The sequence below is a fragment of the Alligator sinensis genome, unplaced genomic scaffold (genome assembly GCF_000455745.1).
Source record: "Alligator sinensis unplaced genomic scaffold, ASM45574v1 scaffold420_1, whole genome shotgun sequence".
Classification (NCBI taxonomy): domain Eukaryota; kingdom Metazoa; phylum Chordata; order Crocodylia; family Alligatoridae; genus Alligator; species Alligator sinensis.
Genome location: NW_005842298.1, coordinates 1203079 through 1225351, shown reverse-complemented (window position 1 = coordinate 1225351; position 22273 = coordinate 1203079). Strand labels below are relative to the sequence as shown.

The 22273-nt window shown below is 44.7% G+C and overlaps 1 protein-coding gene across 1 annotated transcript in view; it reads right to left on the bottom strand.

The window, feature by feature from the left end:
- Window positions 1-22273, bottom strand: part of DNAH5 (dynein axonemal heavy chain 5) — a 291360-nt gene that overhangs the window by 230244 nt on the left and 38843 nt on the right. The window contains exons 2-4 of the mRNA XM_025209635.1: window positions 8302-8436; window positions 6837-6921; window positions 2043-2206 (exon numbers count right to left, since the gene is read on the bottom strand). Coding sequence (XP_025065420.1) covers window positions 2043-2206; window positions 6837-6921; window positions 8302-8436 — 384 coding nt within the window. The remainder of the gene's footprint in view (window positions 1-2042; window positions 2207-6836; window positions 6922-8301; window positions 8437-22273) is intronic.

Here is a 22273-nt window from a genome sequence, read left to right as displayed (position 1 = left end):
GGACGACGCCGAGCAGAGGCGGAGCAGGCTGCGAGTCACACGGCAGAACCAGCTGGGAGCAACGCAGTGCAGCACCCGGGAGCGGGACAAGGAGGGGAGAGGTCAGCCTCGTGAAGGGGGCAGCTGCCAGCGGGGAACCTGCCACCCGAGACGGCCGGAGGGGCGACGACGGCGCCGAGAGTGGGGCCAACGATACTCCACGCTATAGAGCCGACGGCACGGGTAACTGGGGCGAGAACTATTGGGAGAGCAGAACAGACATCTGCAGCCCAAGAAAGGGGAGCGTAAGCTGGCATCCTTACGGGGAGAGGCACGACCGGTCCGAAGACCACTGGTAGTCACCAGCGGGTCCGAACCAAGAGAGCGCGAGGCAAGGACGGATTGGGGGCCAGAATAGGAAGACCTGAGGGGGCGTATGGCCGGGGTGTAGGGGAGGACGGAGCCCCGAGAGTTCCCGCGAGGAAGCACGCAAGCACCGGGGGATGCCCCGAGGGAAGACCCCCCACTGAAAGAGTCATCAAAGTCGTGGCAGGCGAGTTCTGGGGTCTCCCTTTATACCAGGCGGGGCAAAACCTGGGCACTACGAACGAAGCCCGGGTGTGCAAAACATCGGGTCCGGGCGAAGGCGGCGCGCGAACTCCTGGTGGAACAGAGGCGGGTACACTATAAAATTTGAAAAAAAAGTCTAGGAAGTCACACATTAGTGCAACCACTAGTACAAATGAACAAGCATATTTTGTGGGATGTAAAACCCTGGGAATCCTCTACCTGGAGTAGCAAAATGTTGAACCAAGGCATCAACTGTTGTTATTTGATCAAACGTATGTGCAAGAAGGTAGTTGGCGTTTGTTACCCTGAGCTCTACTCAAGGTTATTTTAGTCTTGTCTTTAAACCTTGTTCTGACCTTAAATTCTTCTTTTACCTACCAGTATATGCTTCAAACCTGTAGCTGACTACTTCTAGCACAATTCAGTTGCAGCTTAATAACACACCATGTTTATCAGGCAATCAGATTCCAGAAGTTTATACCAACAAATAAAAAACACACTTCTGGAATCTGATTACCTGATTAACACATATATACATGCAATTCTATCATCTTTAGTTTAAGGCTTTAACTAAATAATTATATATAATTTGAATCATCAACTGAATTATATATTTCAGTTGATTATTTGAATCCTGGCAGGTTCCCTCTGTCTCTCATTTGAACCTGACACCCTTGCTATATATATGTATGTATTAGGCCTGTGAGAAGCAGCTAGTTAATATATTTCACTAACTGATTAATATATTAGCGAATTAATATAACTAGCTAATTAATATATTATTTCAGGTATGTGTACGTGTGATTCGAACCCCTGCCAGGCTCCATCTCCTGCCTGCTCCCCCAGCACCGCCCCTCCCCCCCCCAAGCACCTCCCACCTGCTCTCCAAGCCCCATCAATGGCTGACCTGCCCAGTGTCCTGGTGCTTTAAAAGTAAATAAATAAACTAAAGTAAAATAAAATAAAAGTAAAATAGAAGCCCCACACTCACTGGCTGCTGCAGCAGCCATTGGGGCCTCATGGCAGAGCCCCCCCAATGTAGTTGGGGGCAGTGGAGACACGTCTTCCCGCCCCTCCAGCAGGATCCAGCGAGTTTGGGGCTTTTTTTTGTTTGTTTGTTTGTTTGTTTGTTTGTTAGTTAAGTGCTGGGATCCTAGGGTTGAGCGGCTGGGCGGGGGATGAGGCCTGTTTGATTTGGAGATTCAGCAGCAGTGGAATCTTCAAAACAGATTCAGCCAAATTGATTTGGTACAGCGATTCAAATCACTGAATCAAATCACTGTCCCTCAAATTGACCGAATCTGAAGCGAATACTAGCTGCTTCGCACAGGACTAATACATACATATACACATAGCAAGGGTGTCGGGTTCAGATGAGAGAGGAGAGATGTGCGTGCACACACAGATCCTCTTATCAGATCTCTGGTTGTAATTATGTCATGGTGATGTTTTATTCAAATGAACTTTATATAGCAATAAAACTATACTCTTACCTGATGGATATTCTCTGTAGTGATGGTTTTGGAAGGGCTGGATCTAATGAAGAACACGCATACACCAGTTAAAGCAACATCTTTTGCCTCCGTCACAAACACTTTTGGTTTTTTGCTTCTTACTAAGTGAGAAGTAATTGCTGCTCCAGGTATCCCAAATTGACCTATGGGTTGTAGAAAATAAAGAGGGTAACAATTATGAGGAACTCATACATTGAGATTACTCTTTGTAGAGAAGGGATAATGATGGCCGAATTTCCCCAACCTACAATATTAGAATGTTTTTATTCTTGGTAATCACTTCCATGAATTGTTAGACTGTATCCGGGTCAGCAACATTTTTGGGCAGAGGTGGGGAAAGAGGGGAAGAAAAAGGTATTTTTGTGCTGAATTTCTTCTAGGCAGGGAGTCAACTGAATCCTCACTCTGAAAACTGAGAAATGAAACCTCTGAGCTGAGCTTTACTTGAGATGGTAGTTATTTCACAGCTTTAGGTGCATTCAAGGGAAAAGGAATAGATAGTGAACATTATGTACCTTGAAGCATGGTGCCATACTGCATGCTTTGTAGAATAAAAAAGACTGGCATAGACTGTTAACCATCATGGGGAGTGAAAAAATTAGAAGGTATTCAAAACTGATCTGGGGACAGAGTTCATGGGAAAAGCAATAAGCATGAGGCATCTTCATAAACTCATCCAAGAAAAGTTCTTGGCGTAGCATATTAACAAGTTAGTGCTTACATGTGCACCTGTAAGGCTGCAGCCTGGATCAGCTCTATAAAAAAAGGTGCAGGCAGGCTTATACCCTGCAATACTTGCTAAGTACACTGACCCAGCTAGTGCTAATAAAAGGCCAGCTGCCCCACAGCCCCTTCCCTCCAATTAGGTCTGGTGCTGCATTTAAGGAACTCCTCCAGCACCTGAGCCTTGCTGTACAATATACCAGTCTTTAGTTTCAGAACAGCTCCCATTTCATTAACATCTCTGTCTTCCCTGGTTTGTGACTCTGCCTTTGGCTTCCTCCTGGCTTTCAGCCTCTGGATTCTCCCTGCAGACCTGTTTTCCGACTCCTGACCCCTGCTTGGTTTGGCTTATTCTTGGACTTTGCCCCATCTATCCTTTGGTCTTGGTAACTAGGCTCCTTTCCCTGACTTGGCATTTTGGCTCCCGACTTGTGGCTTCTCACCCTTATTCCTACAAGCCCCAGCTCCACCCATTAGGGTGGATGGGCTGGTGAACCATGGTACAAGTATGGTGCATTAGAATTCCCTTGGGAATAGAAGAAAAGCAAAGAACTGCAACAAAGTAAGAAAAAGCATCAAACATTTGTGAGCAAACTTGCCTCATTATGGAGGCAAATAGGCAAAAGAGACAAAGAGAAAAAGCTGTAACTCGACCTCACCAGGATCCACTCCTCCTTTTTGGAAGTGTATCTTATATACGCAGTCAAACATGCAGACCTTGGCTTGGCCATTTCAGTCATCTCCAGATTCACCTGGAGATTGCCCTCCCTAGCTCTTGCAAAACTGTCATCCTTGTATCAGACTACCAACAACAATGATGATGATTGCCGTCTTATATGGACATCATTCTCCCTCCCTCTAAGCACGCTGTATGATTGTGGCCGTAAGACTTTCCCACAGAAATCTACCTCATCAATATTCCAGGGTTTGACAAAAATGACTTACAAAGCGCTAGGACAGGAGGGGTGTCTCGAAAACGGATTTAACTATGGAACAGCAGCATGTTTTTCTGAAGCAGAAAAAGAGTTGCCTTACCATGTGCCTAGCCCTGACACTCCAGGATATATTTTAGGGTTCCCCAATGAGCATAGCTGAATAACAAGTTTCTGAATGGAAAGGGAGAAGTGGTTCCTCCCCTATGTAACCCAGGTGAGATGCAGAAGATATCCCTTCAATTGGAGAGGGGGTATCAGCAGGTGCATGTATATTGCGAGTAGCAGGCAGGCTCTCTTTTTAACCTTGAACTCAGGCATAGACCTAACCTTCTATGGCCTTCTGATTAGCCTACAGCCTTGCCCCTTGCTGTAGTCCTCCAGGTAGCAGGTGAAGGAGCACTTGATGTTAAGTATAGGTTAGCTTACAAATCAATCACAGGAACCTCAGGCAGCAATGGGACAATAATTGAACATATACAAATACCAAATAAGATGCACATACACAGATAACCTATACAATGAGTTTAGATATAAAACAGCTAACAATCCTTTACAATATAAAAATAAGAGCACAGGGTTACAACAGGAATCCCAATGGTGTAAGGAACTAGACCACAGCAGTAGCAAAGCAGCTGTGCCCGAAGAACAAATGGCAACCCAGGGAAAGATCCTCTTACCCTTGCGCACAGAGGGGAGTATAGGGCCCCTGTTTGTCCTGTTTGATAAGGGTAGTGTCATGGTTACGGGTCCCCTCCTAATTGAAGGACCTAGGATGGGGTAATGATGTTCTATTGGGTGAGTTGCCCCCACTCCACAGAGGATTCCCACTGATCACCCACAGTGAGGAAGGCCCCTCCTCCCCTGTAGGAATCCCCTTTCCCTGGGTAACTCATGACTCCCAGCTTCCTCCCTCACAGAGGTGGTCAACCTGTCCAGTCACTGCTTGCAGAAGGAAGGCCCAAGCTGCTTTGTGCAGCCACCAGGGCCTATCAGCCCTCCCTCAGTCCCCTGGCACCGAAGGGGGCGCCTGCCTAGGGCAGGGTTGGGGACCTGTGCTGCCTTGCGCAGCTGCAGCAACCCGTCAGCTCTATGGCCCTGTGCATCCATGGCCCTGCTCCTGCCTTGTGCAGGGTTGGGGATCTGCACTGCCTCATGCAGCCACAGTGGTCCTTCAGCTCTACTGGCCCTGTGCAGCAATCCATGCACCATGGAACCCCTGGCACTCACAGAATCAGGGACCCGTGCTCCCTCGTGCAGTCCCATCAGCTCTCCAACTCCATGTACTGAGGTCTCTTGCCTCATGCAGGGTTGGGGACCTGAACTGCCTCGTGCAGCTGCCAAGGTCCGATCCAGTACTGGATCTTCTCCAGGCCTGCGAACCGATCCATGCACCGAGGGCTCCTGACTTATGTAGGGTTGGTGACCCACACTGCCAAGTGCGGCCACCAAGGTGCAGTCTGCTTCCAGACCCTCCGTACACCAGCCTGTGCACCGTTGCCACAGCTCCCTCCACAGAGGGGCAGGGATGCAGTCACTTGCTGCTCCCTGCTCAATGGAGAAATCTTCTGGGCACTTCTGGGGCCACTGCTCCACCCCACTGATGAACTCCAACAGCTCTTCAAGCCCCATCTTTGTCATGCCTCAAAAGCTGCCCGTGCACTTGGCACATGGACTTTTATTCCCTCTGGAGGTTCCACCACAGATTTGGAATGGACCAATGAGGAAGCCCAAGGGATTAGTTCCCTCTCAGGTCCTCTTTCACCTCACCCCCAGGTCAAATAAAAGGAACCAGAGATAAAATAAGAATTAATTTAGATACATTAATATACACTTGTGTATATGTAGGGCCATGGCTAGAACTAGAATGCATCCAGTTGTTCAAGGCTGCAGTGGCGACATACGGGGTGCATGAGTACCCCCCAAGCACTGGTGTACCCCCTGTCCAGCCATGCTCCCCATTTGGCAGGCAGGTGGGAGCCCCAGTGCCTCCCCTGTGAGCGCCAGCCGGGGAGTGGGGCAGGCCTCAAAAGCAGCTGCTTCCGGAAATAGCCACAGGACTTCCGGAAGCAGCATGGCTGCTTTTTGGTGAGTGAAGGGAAAAAAAAAAAAAAAAAAAAGAGTCAGGGGCAGGGAAGCCCCCAGTCAGCATGATCAGCCACCTCCTTTGCCATGTTTCTCTCTCCTATTTTTTATTCAGCACCACCTCCTCCCTATCTAGCCCCCACATCCAGACATTTCCTCATGTCTCCTAAAATATCCATGTTGTTTAACGTAAGATTTGTAATTTCACACAAAGGAATCCATTAAGTTTAACTCCCTGTTTGAATGACGTTGGGAGTTAAGTGTAGCTGTATCCTTAGGTTTGTGTGACATGTACATTACTGTCCTTTATTTCATGTTCATTAAATCTAGTATGTCTGGGCACCTATCAGAGCACCTCTGTCTGTGTATGTGTTTGAGTTCCAGTGCACTGGAGTCGATTCAATTGATCAAGTCTGCTGGACTGTGGCAATTACTGCGTTCCAGCAGCCTCCTGCATCTCATGTATCAGCATCCCCACACTTAAAAATGATGGCACTTGAACTAAAGCTTTGTGAATGAGCTTAGTTCAAGCACCCTCGTCACCATTTAAGTGTGGCGGATGCCGATACACGAGATACGGCAGTGCTTTAATTAGAGCAGCTCTTGGAGCTACCCCCCACCCCCGGAGTACATTTAAGAGTACCCTCCATTGTGAAGTATTAAGAAAATGCACATTAGCCTGTCTTAAACTGTGTTCTTTAGTTAATGTGCATTAAGTGACATTTAATGTGCATTAACTAAACAGCACATTTTAGTGACGCTTTAAGGTACATTAAAAGTAGGCTAATGAACATTAAAGAACGTGTGTAGATGCACCCCAAGAATCCATCGTTTATCTAATTGTCAATCAACTTCACTGATAGGAAGTACCTCAAAAACCCCTGATTTCTGAGGAACATCAGCTTATCTACTCTATGGAACATACAACTTCCTGAACATTCTTGCTACTAGTTAACATATCATAGAGCACAACTAGGCCCAACAATTTTAGTGGGATCATGTGGGACAGTACTAGTAGAATAAGTCAATTTACCCGTTTCAGCTGCCTCCACTTCTTGATAGAAGAACATGATATGACGAAGACCTCCACCGGCCAAGAATGTATCAATGCGCTCAATCTGTTTAAGATGAAGTTGTATTACAAGTACACTTTTCACATTGCTGGCAAATTGATTTTAAGATTGTTTAATTGCTAAACTGAGTACATGAATCATAGCATTGCTATTTTAAAAAATTAAATAATGCTGGTGGTCATGTTTAAACCCAAGATGCATCATCCATCTTTTCATTTAACCAGAGCTAGAGTTGTTGGATCAGCACCCCCTCCCCTCCCTTTACACTAGTAGTTTAGTTAGTGCACTGTACCTGTGTTCTATTGAAGCCAGAATGAAGTTCAGGCTCTTCAACACAATTTAGAAAGATTTAATGAACATCTCCTTGATAAGTGTTCAAAAATAGTGTTGCAAAATCCTAATAGAAATGGCTCATGTCCCCCCTTAGAAGTGCTTAGATATGTCCATGATTCAGGTCAATGTCATATGGGGTTTTTTGCATGAAGTTTTGCTATCAAGAACCTCTTATTTCTTTTTAGAACTTGTCAGGTAGCTAACCAACAGCCTTGAGCAATTCCTGCTAAGGAATTGCTAGAGAATTTAATATCACTGTGTTTGTGGAAGAAAGAAATAAGCCAGTTTTCCCATCATCATCACACCAGAAGAAAGATCAGAGCTGCTTTTATACCTCTTCCAGTAACAGATAAGGCTTTTCTACAAGGAGGTAGTTAAAAAAGAAACCTTGGAATAATGGTTGTTTTAATTCACCAACATAAGTGCTGCCAACCTACAACAATATCTACTTTGAGGAAACATGTCATCATGCTCTTCTCTAAAATTCCACGTAACCTTAAAAAAAAAAAAAAAATGAATTCTAGGCAATATAGATATCAATAAGAGACACGATAAGCAAGGTCAGCATCCTGCACAAAAAAAAAGTGTACATTTTCTGGACAATTTACTTTAGACATTGCATTTCTCACTACCTTTACAAAGCCAAAAGAAATCCAACTTGTTCAAAAAAGAATAGATAAAATTTTGACAGTGGATGGACAAGACTCAACTGTCTTGGTTTGACCATCAGTTATTACTTTATTTAATCTCCCAGCATGGAACTAACCTATGGAATGAATGGGTCTACTGAACATGGAAAGGAATTTGCCACCCTAAGTACTCCATTAAGTTTCAAGTTTATAAGTTTGGTAGTTTGATTCTTTATTTATGTCATTTCTTGTGGCTAAGTAATTGGCCACACAAAATTGCTTAATTTAAGAGGGAGTCACTCCTCAGAATCACAGAAATAAGAGGACAAGTATAGTTATCCCAATGCATACATGTTTAAGTAGACTGTTACTGTAAATAATAAACCTCCAAAACAGATTACACCACAAGTTGTGCGCGGGGGGGGGGGGGGGGGGGGGGGCGGCACAGCAGGGAGGAACATACCTGGTTACCCTCCAGAACAGAATCTTCTACCTCTGTTTTGTCCACATCCACACAGGAGGCAACAATAGCCAAGATATAATCATGTCTGCCATCCAGGTGAGCTCGTTTAGCCTCTCTCTCCTCCTTAAGCTTTTGCTATAAAAATTGATCAATGAAAAGAAAGCTATAAACAGCTGTGATATTTAGCATGGCTTCATTTAGTTACTTAGAGTGACAACCATTTAAATTATGGCTTTGTGTATTAGCACATTACTTAATATACATATTCTTCAAAGCCTTTTTTGAGAACTAAGCAAGGTACCTTTTGTGTAAAGAAATTTGGTATGACTATGTAATCCTTAGTCCCTGCAGTCACTAGCTCACATCTGCCAATTTATTCAGGACAGGATTTAAAACACATCTCATTTGTTATTCTCATAGTATTTTGAAGCTATCTTGAAATAAAGGATAGCAATACCACCTAGGGAGGTTTGGATGTCACATGATCCCTTTATACTAAAGAGATTTAAAACAAGCAAAAAGCCTCAGGAGACAAGTGTTTACAAATGCACCTAACTACAGCTATTACATACTGCTTTAAGCACTATACCTCAGTTTCTAGTTAAATTGAATCCCCATATGTAATATACCTCATTTGGTTGGAGACAAAATAGCTTTCTGGAATAGTTACTGGTATTATTGTGCTTACAGATTATAAGGTTTAATATTATTTCATTTTCCAGAAAAAATTAGAATAGTGTTCCATAGGTGACAAAGCCAAACTTAAAATCTCCCCAGTGATAATGAAAAAGTCTACAAATTCTAGACTTTAATCAAAATAATATAGCCAGCAGCAGTGGAAGATCTGGCAGGACTTGCATAATTTAAATTAGACCCTCAAGCATCTTTTCTAGTTCCTGCAGCATCTTACAGAAATTTTAAAAGTCCAAAAGACCATCATTTCATTTCAATGTCTGTTTCCAAAGGACAGTGTTTTGTTTCAAAGCACTATTTGGTTTCATTTTTTAAATGCTTTGAAAGCATTCTGCCCATAGGCTATAATGGGGAATCATGAAAATGCCTAAAACATCATAATTTCTTGCCCGATTTAGGTGAAAATTGCAGGGATGGTAGCCCCTTCTGAGGGCATGAAGCCTGCCAAATTTCAAGGAGATAAGTGCAGAGGTTTCTGGGAAACTGTACCTCAAATTGTTCAAAGCAAAACTCATGACACTTGCCGACAGTGGCAGCCTCCTGTCATCCAGCACATAGATCCAGGGGTATGGGCCCCCTGGATGACAGGAGGCCACTGGGCACAGCCTGCACCTGGCACCAGGCAAACTGCTGCTGCCACTGGCCCCAGGCAGCAGCAGCAGCAGCAGCCTCCTACCATCTGGCATGGAGATCCAGGGGCCCACAGGCTGAGCCCAAGGAGGAGCCCAGCAGTGCTGAGAAGGCAGGTTGAGCTCATGGAGCTGCAGAGCTGGTCAGAGCACAGCCAAGCAGTGGGAGGTGGGGAGAGACAAGGTGGTGCCTCACCTTCTGTCGCCAGGCTGAGTTCCATGGGGCTCTGGAGCCACTAGGAGCACAGCCCTGGCTCTCCCCTGCCTCCTGCCACCGGGCTGCTTCAAAACTAAAATGTTTCAACTGCTTTAAAATGAAATAAGGGCACATTTCAAAGCTTTTGGTTTCATTTTGATTTTGTTGTTTCGAGCTGAAAATGAAACACTCAGCGAAATTTCACAAAGCCCCAATGCATAGCCTCTACCTGTAGGTAGCATCAAACTCTATTTAGCCTTACTGCCCTTATGTTTATATGCACTGTGGTATTTGATATCAAATGCATCTTTTATGTTATAATAGAGCCAGGACTGCACAACATAATGACTTTCAGTGGGGGGGGGGGGGGAAGAGCACTCAAGGAAAGGCTGAAAAGCGACAACCAGAATCTGACATGCGTGTTTACAGCCAGAAAGACCCACCCGGACAACGACTCATTTACATTTTAAAAAGGAACAAGATATAGCTTGAAGTAACACCTTGAAATGAGAAAAACATTTCCCAGTACAAGGAAATTGAGAGACAATATATTGGATTAGTGAATGTCCATGTCTGAAAAGATGCACACATTCCCCTGGTGTTAATAAGATACAAAAAAATCTTGTAGTCCAGTAAAAGTGTACTGTTAGGGGACAAATTTACTGGAATAGTCCGAGTCCCCCTAGAGTTGAAAAGGTGATGTGCGTCAGCCAGCTAGATAGGCAGCTACACTTAAACTAGCCTCAAGAGCATAGTTGGGTCTTTAGTTTTTCCTGGGTATAAGCAAACACTGGAGTCCCCAGCTGATAAGCTGGATGTGGGGAGATTTCTGGGTCTCAGATATGGGGTAAGAACAGCTTATTATTCTGGTATCTTTTTTGTTTGTTTATTCTCATATCTTTGCCTGTATCTCAACGTACGGAGAGTGATTTCTTGTGCTTGTTCTTGGTTTTTGTATATTATTTTATCTTTTTACTCGCTTCTTGTCAGTGAGAACTGTGATTCCATAGCATTTGACCATACAGGCTTGCCATTCAACGGAAGAGAGACCCATCTTTTCTGAGCACATGACTGGACAAAGAATATGATCCTACTAGCTGTCAGAATTCCCTCCGCCAAGAGCTGGTGAGGGCTAGTGAAACAGGTAAGGTTAAGTCACTACAGGCCTCTGTCATATCTCAATTGGTTCTCAATGATCAAGCAACAGACAGGCAAGAGAGATTTAGACAGAAGGGCACCCCAAAGATCTGAAAGTATCCTGGGAGTACATCTCAGAGGCATACCCAGGTGGCATCTGGGACCCAAGCATGTCACAAGGTGTTAGGATTGTTTTAATTAAATATTCACCTAGCAAATGTGGGACATTCATCAGGAAACAGCCTTGAGCGATTTCATATTGAAATCCTCAGTAGCACAATTTAATTCTGGCATTTGCAAGTCAACTTAGTTTTGTAAAGTAAGCAAGCTTCTGTTTCTCAATCAATTTGAAATGTACACCTTTTCATGTAGCAACTCAGTTCATAATACAATAAGACTACTTCTTGGCAAGGTAAAATTCTAAGAAAGATCTTCTTGTGGAGAGGATACTCTGTTTAACTAGTCATAAAACATTTAAAAAACAGACAACATTGAGAAATACAGGCCATCATGCAGTTTCTTTCTAATCAGGGGATCTCAACTGTGTCTCAGTTTGGCAAAATGTTTTTGCATTGAATTACACTTGTTACTCATGGCTCATTTCTCCTTTCCTCTTTATAAAAGGTTCATTCCAAAGATTGAAAGTTTGAAACGCATGAAGTAAAGCATGTACACAGACCCCCCCCCGCAGGTTAAAACAACCATGCTCCTTCTTTATTATACCACATATATGTACAAGCTTCGAAAGCAGCGTTGTGAAGATCTGTTTTAACATAAGAGAAAATAAAAGAGACTAACACTTAACAGTTCAGGTCAGAGTTCTTAAAAACAGGTGCCGTTTCATTTGTTTTCCCATTAACTTGAAAGATCATTCCCTCTTGCCTGTTACAAACCCAAATATAAACTAAACTAGTTTGTATATTTTACACTTGAATGAATTTATCAGGTATTATAATAGCTTCGGCTGTCCTCTTTTGATAGTACATGGGAGCAATATAAAAGAAAATTAAAGTACAGTGTTACGTTTCCAGAGCAGGTTACTTTTTTACTTTACCCTCTCCCCAGTGCCGTCATTACAGTGCCAAGTATTGCAGCATCCCAGCTGCATTCTTCCTAAGATAGAGTATAACACAAAGGCTAGAAGTGGACATCATCAAGCAAAGCAGATCAGCTGTGCTGTGATGTGTTGCAACACAGCTGATGTGGCTCATGAGACAAAACGCACATCATCTTGTCTCACCCTTGATGGTGAGAGATAAGGGGCCATGTGATCTCCCCTGCTTTCCCCACTCAGCCCAACCCATCCCCAGCAATCACTGGGGCACATGTCTTAACTGAATGGGAACCGGCTTTAGTCCACCCAGCCAGACAAGGAACAGAGTTGGCCAAGTGGGGAAGAGTTATTCCCCACCCCTTCCTCCTCCTCCACCCCTGCCCCACCAAGCCTGACCAACACCCTGGGTCTGGCTAGGAGGGGATAATCCCCACTTTCCCCACTCAGCCAGACCCATGCCCAACCTCTGACTGAGCAGGAAGTCCCAAATTCCCGGCTTATGGACTTCACCATGGATTAAATATAGACATTGAATTTACAGCACGTCATAACCTGCCTGCCATCTGATAACTCCAGGTAACCTCTCTACATTTTACCAACTTCATTCTATCACCAGGTCAATGTTCCCTCCTCCCCGCCACCAAATCTCGCACCTACTAACTCATGTCCCCCATGATCTTCCCTGCCACACATTTGCATTTTCACAAACCTGAATTTTGCATATTGGCTTAAGCTTCTAATCCACCCAGGAGATCATACAAACACCAGCAGACTTTTCCCGTGTCCGAAGAAGGGTGTTTTTGCCCAAAAGCTTGTAAAGAACAATTTTTCCAATGATTTCATTAGTCTAATAAAAGATATCACATTTACCAAAAGAACCTTGTCTGCTTACGGAAAGGCACCCTGAGATTCCCTGGAGTGCCCCTCAGTAAGTGGAGAAAGCAGGCAAGTGGTCTGGGGACTTGAGAGCCCCTCAAGCCTCCAGGGCACATGCCCAGAAGGTCAGGAGAGTGCAAGGAGCTCAGGCTGCTCATACTCTTCTGCCACAGAAGTAATAGACATCCATTGCAATAAAACAGCAGTCTTATGACTGATCTTCCTTTCACAGGTTGCAACAAAGTATAGCAGCTCAGCATTTGTGCCACCATAAACATGTTTATGGTGGCACAAATCAGGTATCACCTTTACTGTATTCAGGTTTAAGGTACAGTTAACACTGTTAACTAATGTGTATCATCATTTTTAGTTTAGCTAGCCTGGAATTTCCCTTCCCAAGGGAAAGAATAGTTATACCCCGACAGCAACAAGAAACCAGAAATAGAGGCACTGTGTGTTACTGTATTTGTTCAAAATTTAAACCAACCTTAACATTAAGACAACCTCCAATTAGATTCTGTATATGGACAATGGAAATTTATAACTAATTTATACAAATATAGAAGCTAATTATCAGATGATTGTCTTGGATTCTCACCCCCACCCCACTACAGCAGTGAAAGCAATGGCAGGAGGGAGGGGGGGTCAGGTGCCCCCCTTGCCCTCAGCCCCCTGATTTCTAGGCCTTACAGACTTTTTGCCACCCCAACATTGGAATCCTCCACACAGCCTCTGCCCCTTTCCTCCACTCTGCACAGCCTCTTCTCCCCTCCCCCTTTCTGTCAGATACTGCTTGGGCACTGTTCCCTCCCAGAGCACAGCACATGGAAGCTCAGCCCTTGCCAGGCCATTTGCAGGGGAGGGGGAAGGGGGAGGCAAGAGCTGTGGAGAGCAAATAAAGGCGGGGGCAGAAAGCTGCTATGGCTCAGAGTCAGAGTCACTGCCCCCTCTCCCACTTTTGTATATGAATCTAAGATGAGAGGTCTTTCCCGCCCATGGTGATTTTGGCGGGGGGGGCACGAAATGACACCATCTTGGATTTGCGTAAAGGCATATGTCTAAGAATACCATATTTCAGCTCTTTTTTTTTTTAAGCCACAATCATATATATGCCCCAAGTGCTTTATGCTATATTAGAGCAGTGCCAAGTTGCCAGAGTTTTGATCAAGTAAATTGAATGGATAGGGACTTTGCCTCACCTGCAGAGCTAGGCACCCTGAATTTATTATCAGTTTCTCCCTCTATTTGTCTGGTTAAAACAGATATCAATCCCATATCAAGAGGCACAGACTCATCAAAGTTTAGGAAGCAGCTGCCAAGGATCATCTTCTAATGCATGCCATTTTTGTTTCCAGCTAGTTTAAAAGTCCAATAGTATTTTGTCCATTCTCTCTCATTTACCTAAGTATGCAATATACACATTCTATACTCCAATACTGCGTCAGGGGGTCGCCCCAAGACTGACCTCTGTGCAGCCTACCCACCTGACTTGGGCAGTCCGCCTGCTGATCTCACCAGTCATGCCTTGTTAGTAAATATTTGAGTTGTTCATTAAGCAGGAGGCTGCCCTTCATGTGCCCAGCTATACTGGGCAGTGCATACATGTATCCCATGCCTCATAGGTGTTGCTACCATCGTCAACTATATATGCCCCTAGCATCGAGCCCTCTGGCTCCTGTCTCTCTGCAACCTGCAGGCATGAAGTTGTCTCAGATGCCTGGCTCTGTGCCTCTCCCCCATATACCTGGCTGTGTGCCTCCTTAGCTGCACCCCTCTAGGGCTCAGGGCTCTACCAAATCATATGCCCTCTCTCTTAGGCACTAATGAGGCCTCCAAGCCTCCCCTTCTAGTCTCACCCCAATCCTCCAGGGCAAGCAAACAAACACAAGCCCCTAGTCTATAACTGAAATGCTAGCAATAAAACAATGTTATGCCCCTTTAAGTAGACAAACTTCCACTCAGAGTAACATGCCCCTAGTCTAGTTACCTGGGAGCTTCCCTGTAGTTATGTAGCACCTACATAGCAGAGTAGACAGTACCAGAAGAGCTAGGCAGGCAGCACCAGGTCATAAGTAGCTTTAGCAGACAGGAACTCCTTCCCCATCAATTGCCAGAGACAGAGTGTGTGCCTGCTAACTGTGTGGGCCGGGAGCGACCCAAGCCCTTTTCCGTGCTGCACGCGGGCTGTGGCCAGCAGCCCGGGCACGCCGGGTCGGAGAGGGAAGGCCGTCGAGCTGGAATTAGGCACAAACGCGTATCGGTAGTTTTAAAGATTGTTTACTTACACCGAGATGGTAGTGGTGTAGGCTGGAAAACTTGCTTGAGTTGCGGTTACAGACAGACAACACAGACGGTCTCGTGGAGGTTGCTAGGCTCCACGGTACAGAGCTCCGGATGCTCTGGGTGAACGAGCCACCAAAATGAGAATCGTAGATATGTCTTATAAAAGTCGCGCTCGAAGATGGGAAGAGGTGGGCGATGGATCAGGTCGCCAAACTCCTCTGAATCTCACACAGGGTTTCTATTACCCTGCCGTGTATCCAGAGTCCCCACAAGATGGATGTGGAGTCCTCTTCGGCTTGGGCGGAAACTGCTCAAGCCTCTTATACGGCTAACAAGCCAATCGTTAGCCACCACGTGGGAATAATTTAGAACTAGCCAATCACAGGGAACAAATTTGCATACCGGTGGCGGGAACTCTTTTGCACCGTGCATTCCTCTTGCAACATGAGCAATGCACTCTGCAAAAGAAGCTGCAGAAAGGCGGGAAACTCGTCCTTGCACTGGGGTTTTCTTCTGCAACAGGAAACTCTCCCGTGCAATGAAGCTGCAACTTGGCGGGGATAATTCTGGTGCCAAAGCGCACACAAAATCATGCCTTTGGGTCATGACACTAACTACAGCCTGGGCTTATATATCCCAGAACCCTGCCTTCTGCCAGTCAGGTGATATCAGCAGGTGTGGCCAATTACTTCCTTAGGCTGTTACCCTGGCAACTTGCAGCTGGGGAGCTCCCTGGCCAGGCTTCTTCAGCCTTAAGGAACAGGCACATCTTAGTGTCCTGCTACAATTACATTGCTTTTAAACTAACCCTTGACTAACAATTTAGTGATCCTCAGTTTTACATGCAGATTAGCTGTCAGTAGCTAGCAGATTATATTTATTATTTTCCAACTGCAGCATACCAGTTTTCAGGTCATGACCTTTTCACTGAACAGATTCTCTAGACAAGAGGTATGAATTTACAGGCAATGAATAAAAAAAAGCATTGGTCTGGAATGGTTTAGGTAGTGAAGACACTAGCTTGAGCAGAAAGCACGACTAGATGACCTTCTGAGGTCCCTTTCAGCCCCATCATTCCATTTCCAATAAACATTCCCTGGAGTACTAGGATAATACAGTGTAGCAAGGTCATTTCTTCATTAGGTCTAACTGGGCAGCACCAAAGACCAAACTTCTCAGGATTATTTGAGTAATCAACAAGGAGTACATTTCTCTTACTTTCATGCATGTAAGCTGCACAATACTGAAGCTTTCTGTACCATGAGTAAAGCTTACCTATAGTGAAGAGAAATTACTTCATGGATAGATGTAACAGGAGGTAGAACGTGGGCTTATTAAACCCAGCACCAGAGGCAGAGAGGATCATTCTGACCCAGGTAGAGCTAGAGACAATATCCCCCAGCTGAGAACTGATAGAAGCAGTACTAAGAACTGAAGACTGTAATTAGGCCCTGAAGGGCTATGGCAGGAATAGCCACTGCAGTTTAGAGTGAAAGCCAGAGAGGAGCCAGGGAAAAGGCACCCTGGCTGTATTGAGGGAAGTGTGGCCAGGCCCACTGGGACTGATTACAGGAGCAGGATGTGGTGCAAATTTTAAGAGTACACTGAAAGAATGAAGCAATGTCAAGATTACCAGGCAGAGTATTCATCCCAGCCTGACCCAAGTTGGTTTGTCCCAGCTTGCTCAGGGAACCAAACTGAGAAGAATTCATTCCACTGTTTCATAGTAGCTAGGGTCAGGAGGGACCTGAACAGATCATCTAGCCTGACCCCCTCAGGAGGGACCTGAACAGATCATCAAGCCTGCCCCCTGCCACAGGCAGGAATGAATGCTGGGTTCACAAGACCCTAGACAGGTGATCATCCAACCTCCTCTTGAATATGCCCAAGGTAGGGGCGAGGACCACTTCCCTGGGAAGCTGGTTCCAGATTTTAGCCACCCTAACTGTAAAGTATTGCCTTCTGATCTCCAACCTAAACCTATTTTCCATCAGCTTATGACCATTGTTCCTTGTCACCCCAGGTGGTGCTGGGGAGAAAAGAGCTCTGCCTATTAGCTGTTGATCCCCCTTGATGAGCTTGTAGGCAGCCACCAGGTCCCCCCTCAGCCTCCTCTTGCTGAGGCTGAACAGGTTCAGGTCCTTCAGTCACTCCTCGTAGGGCCTGTCCTGCTGCCCTCTCACCAAGTGGGTGGCCCTCCTGAACCCTCTCCAGGATGGCCACATCCCTTTTGAAGTGCGGTGCCCAGTACTGGACGCAGTACTCCAACTGCAGCCTGACCAAAGTCACATAGAGGGGGAGTATCACCTCTCTGGACCGGCTTGAGGTGCACCTTTGGATGCACGACAAGGTATGGCTGGCCTTGTTGTCTGCAGTCTGGCATTGGAGGCTCATGTCAATAATGACTCCAAGATCCCTTTCTGCCTCTGTGCTTCCAAGAAGGGAACTCCCCAGCCTGTATGTATGCTGTGGATTCCTTCTCCCGAGGTGCAGCACCCTGTATTTGTCTACGTTGAACCCCATCCTATTCTCGTCTGCCCACTTTTATAGTCTGTCTAAATCTAGTTGCAGCCTCTCTCTCCCTTCAAGTGTGTCCACCTCGCCCCACATCTTAGTGTCATCAGCAAACTTGGACAGCGTGCTTTCCACCCCCTCGTCCAAGTCGCTGATGAAGATGTTAAACAGTGCGGGCCCGAGGACCAAGCCCTGGGGTACCACACTGCTCACATCTCACCAGGTTGAGTACACCCCGTCCACCACTGCTCTCTGGGTGCGCCCCGTCAGCCAATTTTTTACCCATCTGAACTGAACTGCTGATTGGAGACAAGTCCATGGGGCCAGAAGGGACCAGGCAAAAGAGGACTCAGAACTGGGCATACAGAGAGAGATGCTTAAGGTTGCTCTTCTTCTACAGGACTGAGAGGCCTATTCCACAATTTCAATACTATCAAGTCACAGCAGGAAAAATTCAAGCAGACACCTCAGAACAAGTGGAGGGTCAACAAGCCAGGACTGGCCACCAGGGGGCAGGAAACAAAGTTGTGGTGCCCCAGGATGGTTACAACAGTTAAAACAGTCCTTAGTTATATAATCAACACAAAGTAGCTAAAGACTATTTTCAGTACCTGGGATGTTCCAAATACAATAAATTTGGACATGGCTTTCAACAAATATAACAATACAAATAGAACATCAGACTTTTTTTTCCTACAGTCACAGCAGTTATGTTTTGGAGTTAGGGATAATCACACAATAAAAATCAAAAGACATGTTGTTTACTGCCTTGCATCAATATGCCCTGACAGCACATAGATTAAAGCATCAAAAGAATCCTTTAATCAACTGTTGTTACTCCAGAAAGGAACCTCACATCAGTTTAACCTCTCCTCCCCTTCCCAGACTCTTCCCCCCACAGCTCCAGATAATTTCCTTCAGCATTGAATAGAACAGCTACTAGGTCTCCAAGAACACTAATAATCCTGCAAAGCAGCTGTTGAATAACAAAAGTTGTAAATAATTTCCTAGAATCTCAGATTACATAATCCCATGTGGGGCTCACTCTTAACCTAAGGGTCCTCAAGCCCAGGCCCATGGGCCAAATCCACCCACAGAGTCATGTCATCCAGTCTATGGGGTTCCTCAGAGTTCTGGAAATCTGGCGGGAGGAGAGCTGTGGCAATTAACACTGCCACCCCTCCCCCACCACCAAATTTATAAGCCCCATGCACTGGGATCCAGATTCTGGCAGGCAGATGCTGCACACCAGGATTGGGCCCCTGGACCAACCTGGCAATGATAAACTGGCCCACAAGGCAAAAAGTTTGGGCACCACTGATCTAATCCATTCCACTCTGCTGCAACAGATACTTTTGACTGATCATCCCCTGATACAAGTGTAATTTTAACTTGTTCTGAAACACCTACCATTAAAGATTGTACAACATTCCTTCAATAGCTTTCTTTGAAGCTTTGCTAGCTAGAAATGTTCTTCCTGGTATCTACTCTAAATAATTTTTGCTGCAAATTATTTTCTATCCTTCCCTCTTAGATACATGGAAGAGTGTATTATTCTTCCTAATGACATGTTGCTTCTTTCTACACATATGTCCATCAGTTTATTTCAGAGGAGAGAAGATCAAATAGGTTATTTCCTTAACCTTGCCGCTTACATTATGTACTACAATATTCTGCTGCCTCTTCTATGGGCTCCCTCACCATTATCTTCAAGTTTCTTACAATCAATTGCACAAAATTGTTGATAATAGCCCACGTGAGGCCTCACCAGCACTGAGTAGAAGAGAAAAATCATTTCCTATAATCAGACATGTTACATTTCTATTATATACCCTAGAATGACACTTGCCTTTCCCTGGCCCCAGCCTCAAAATCATCATTTCACTGACTTATCTTTTAACTTTTAAAATATCCTAGACTTATTTAATCTAACCTTGTCTTCTATCCAGATTAGGATGGATGGATGGATTCTGATCCTCCTGTCCTTCTACTCTACAAGTATGGCTTCTAGGCACTATGGTTATACAAAATGTTAGTTATTTAAAGTAGTTAAGATCCCAAACACCTCTCCAACTTTAGTAAACTTTTGCAGTATTTGCAGAGGTACAAGCAGCAAGCACAATTAGGTAATGGCTCAAGAATTCATCCAGATACTCAAAAAGGCCACCTAAAAGTTAATTTTAATAACCATGACAAACTCAAAGCCATATTGCAGTCTTGTCCATTTCAGCTGAAATGTGGACTTAATTTCTGGCTATCTGTATGTCAGTTAGGCTCCAGGGTCACAACTAGAAAAAAACTAGAAACAGATATATTGATAGGAAATCCATGGTTTCTGCTTAAAAAAAAAACAAAAACCAAATGAGGACTTTATGGCTCACCTTAATAATACCTGGTATTGCTGTTGGCTACAAAGCACCAACTCACAGGATTGTCATAAAATTCAAGTTTATTGCATGGATGCAAAAGTCAGACCATAAACCTTGGTGCTGATCCCCTCAAAACACACACACATTCATGTGCACACACACACACACTCACAGTAGCTAGCTATGAACGCTAAGCACCGGTGTCAAGATATACCTATCCCCAAGCACTGGAGTCCGCTGTCAATAGCTAGTTGAGGCTTCTTTCAGTGCAATGTTGCTTCAGGAAGGGGTCACCAGCTGGTCCTTCTGGCTGGACAGGGAGGGTGCTGGTTAGGTCAAATAGGGCACCATTGGGGGTCATTCTTCGCTGCCTTTTATCCCTCTCTGGCAGGACTTTGGTGACTCCCCAATTCTCGGGCTTACCCAATCCAGGGATCATTGACCTCAAAGGACATCCCTCTTGGTAGCTGCTGGATGGCAGCTGTCAGCCCCAGGGGTCATGTCCACAGGTACGTGCAGTCTCGGGAGTCTGTTGATGAATTTTGATCGATTCACTGCTGTGATGAATGGAGCTCTGGAAGTGGTTGATCAGGGGGTATTTCAGCCCTAAGAGTCTGTTTCCAGCATTGATTAGTTCAAACCGGGGCTTCCGCACCTTTAACAGTGAAGTTTCAGGAAGTTCCTGGCTCTGTATTGATTCTTTCCTCTTCTTGGTCTGTAGTTTTGTAGGTGTTAATTGCCGGTCCTTAGGGGCGGGCAGGGAGGGACAGAAAAAAAGGTTTCTTGCTACCTTGCTAAGGGAGTACTTTTAATGGAGATGCAGCTCCCCCGCCTCTACTATTGCTGTTGCTTTTTCTAAGCATGTTACCTTGGCAAGTTTAATGCCCAAAGAAAGCTTTAAATGCAGGCCTACATTTATTAAATGTAGCTTTTAAATCATAAGATATAATAACAAGTTTCTTTTTCCCAGAAAAAAAGGTTTCTTGCTACCTTGCTAAGGGAGTACTTTTAATGGAGATGCAGCTCCCCCGCCTCTACTATTGCTGTTGCTTTTTCTAAGCATGTTACCTTGGCAAGTTTAATGCCCAAAGAAAGCTTTAAATGCAGGCCTACATTTATTAAATGTAGCTTTTAAATCATAAGATATAATAACAAGTTTCTTTTTCCCCCTCACTTTTTTATCACCATGCATAAGTCATCAGGAAGCTCAGTTACTGACAAGTCCAGACAAAGCAAGGCAAACATTTAAGACAGAAGGCTGATTGTCATAGTAAAACAACACATGGGAGCTGCTCTTGTCCAAGAACAGTCTGGAAAACCAATAGCTATACTGCATGTAACTATACTGTTTTTTCCTGAACGACTGCTAGCAGTATCATTTATAGACAGGCCAGTATTCATACCAGCATAGGCAATCTGATTTTTCTCCTACATAAAGAATGTGCTTCACTTAAGTCCCAATCCTACAGACACATTTCTATGGTTCTTGGTTTCTTTTGAAGTGGCTAAGCAAAAGTCTACCTCTGCTTCAACAATAAAACTTCAACAGAGCTTCACTGTCCCAAGAACTTGCTTCCAGTTGTGCTCCTAGAAAATGCTCAAGGAAGAACAGTACCAAATTATACTGCTTCCGCCTTATTCTCCAAAGAATTCTCAGTGTGTATACTTCTGAGTGTCATCTACTTATGCACAGGCCACTGATATACAAACGTCACTCCCCGAGGCCCAGGAGTTGTAATGCTGCTAAAAGACACGTGCAATACCATCTGCTTCATTGTTCGATTGAATAATTATTTCCACACATCTTGCTGAAACTCTCACACTTCTTTGACACATTAAATTTAGCGGCTTGTTAAAAGTCTAGTTGCATCCATTTCTCTGTCAAATAGGTACAGGTTGTAATAAAGCAGCTCAGCTTCATTAGAAATGTTAAAACAAGTATGACCTGATGGAACCACCTCTACAGCAGCAAGGGTAGTTGTCTTTTCACCTCAAACCTCTGCATAGACTGCTAACAAAGACTTTCAACAAAGACTTGGTATTCAACTCAAATTAAAGTTCTCAACTTCTTGTGTAGCAACAAAAATAGCACTGCTACTGTTGTATTTATGATGCCCCTATGTGTCCAAGATAGTAAAACAGAAAATTAAAGTAGAGAAGAAGAAAGCTAGGATTCCACAGTAGACTCATACTAATTAGCATAGAAGTCTTTAGGTTTCTT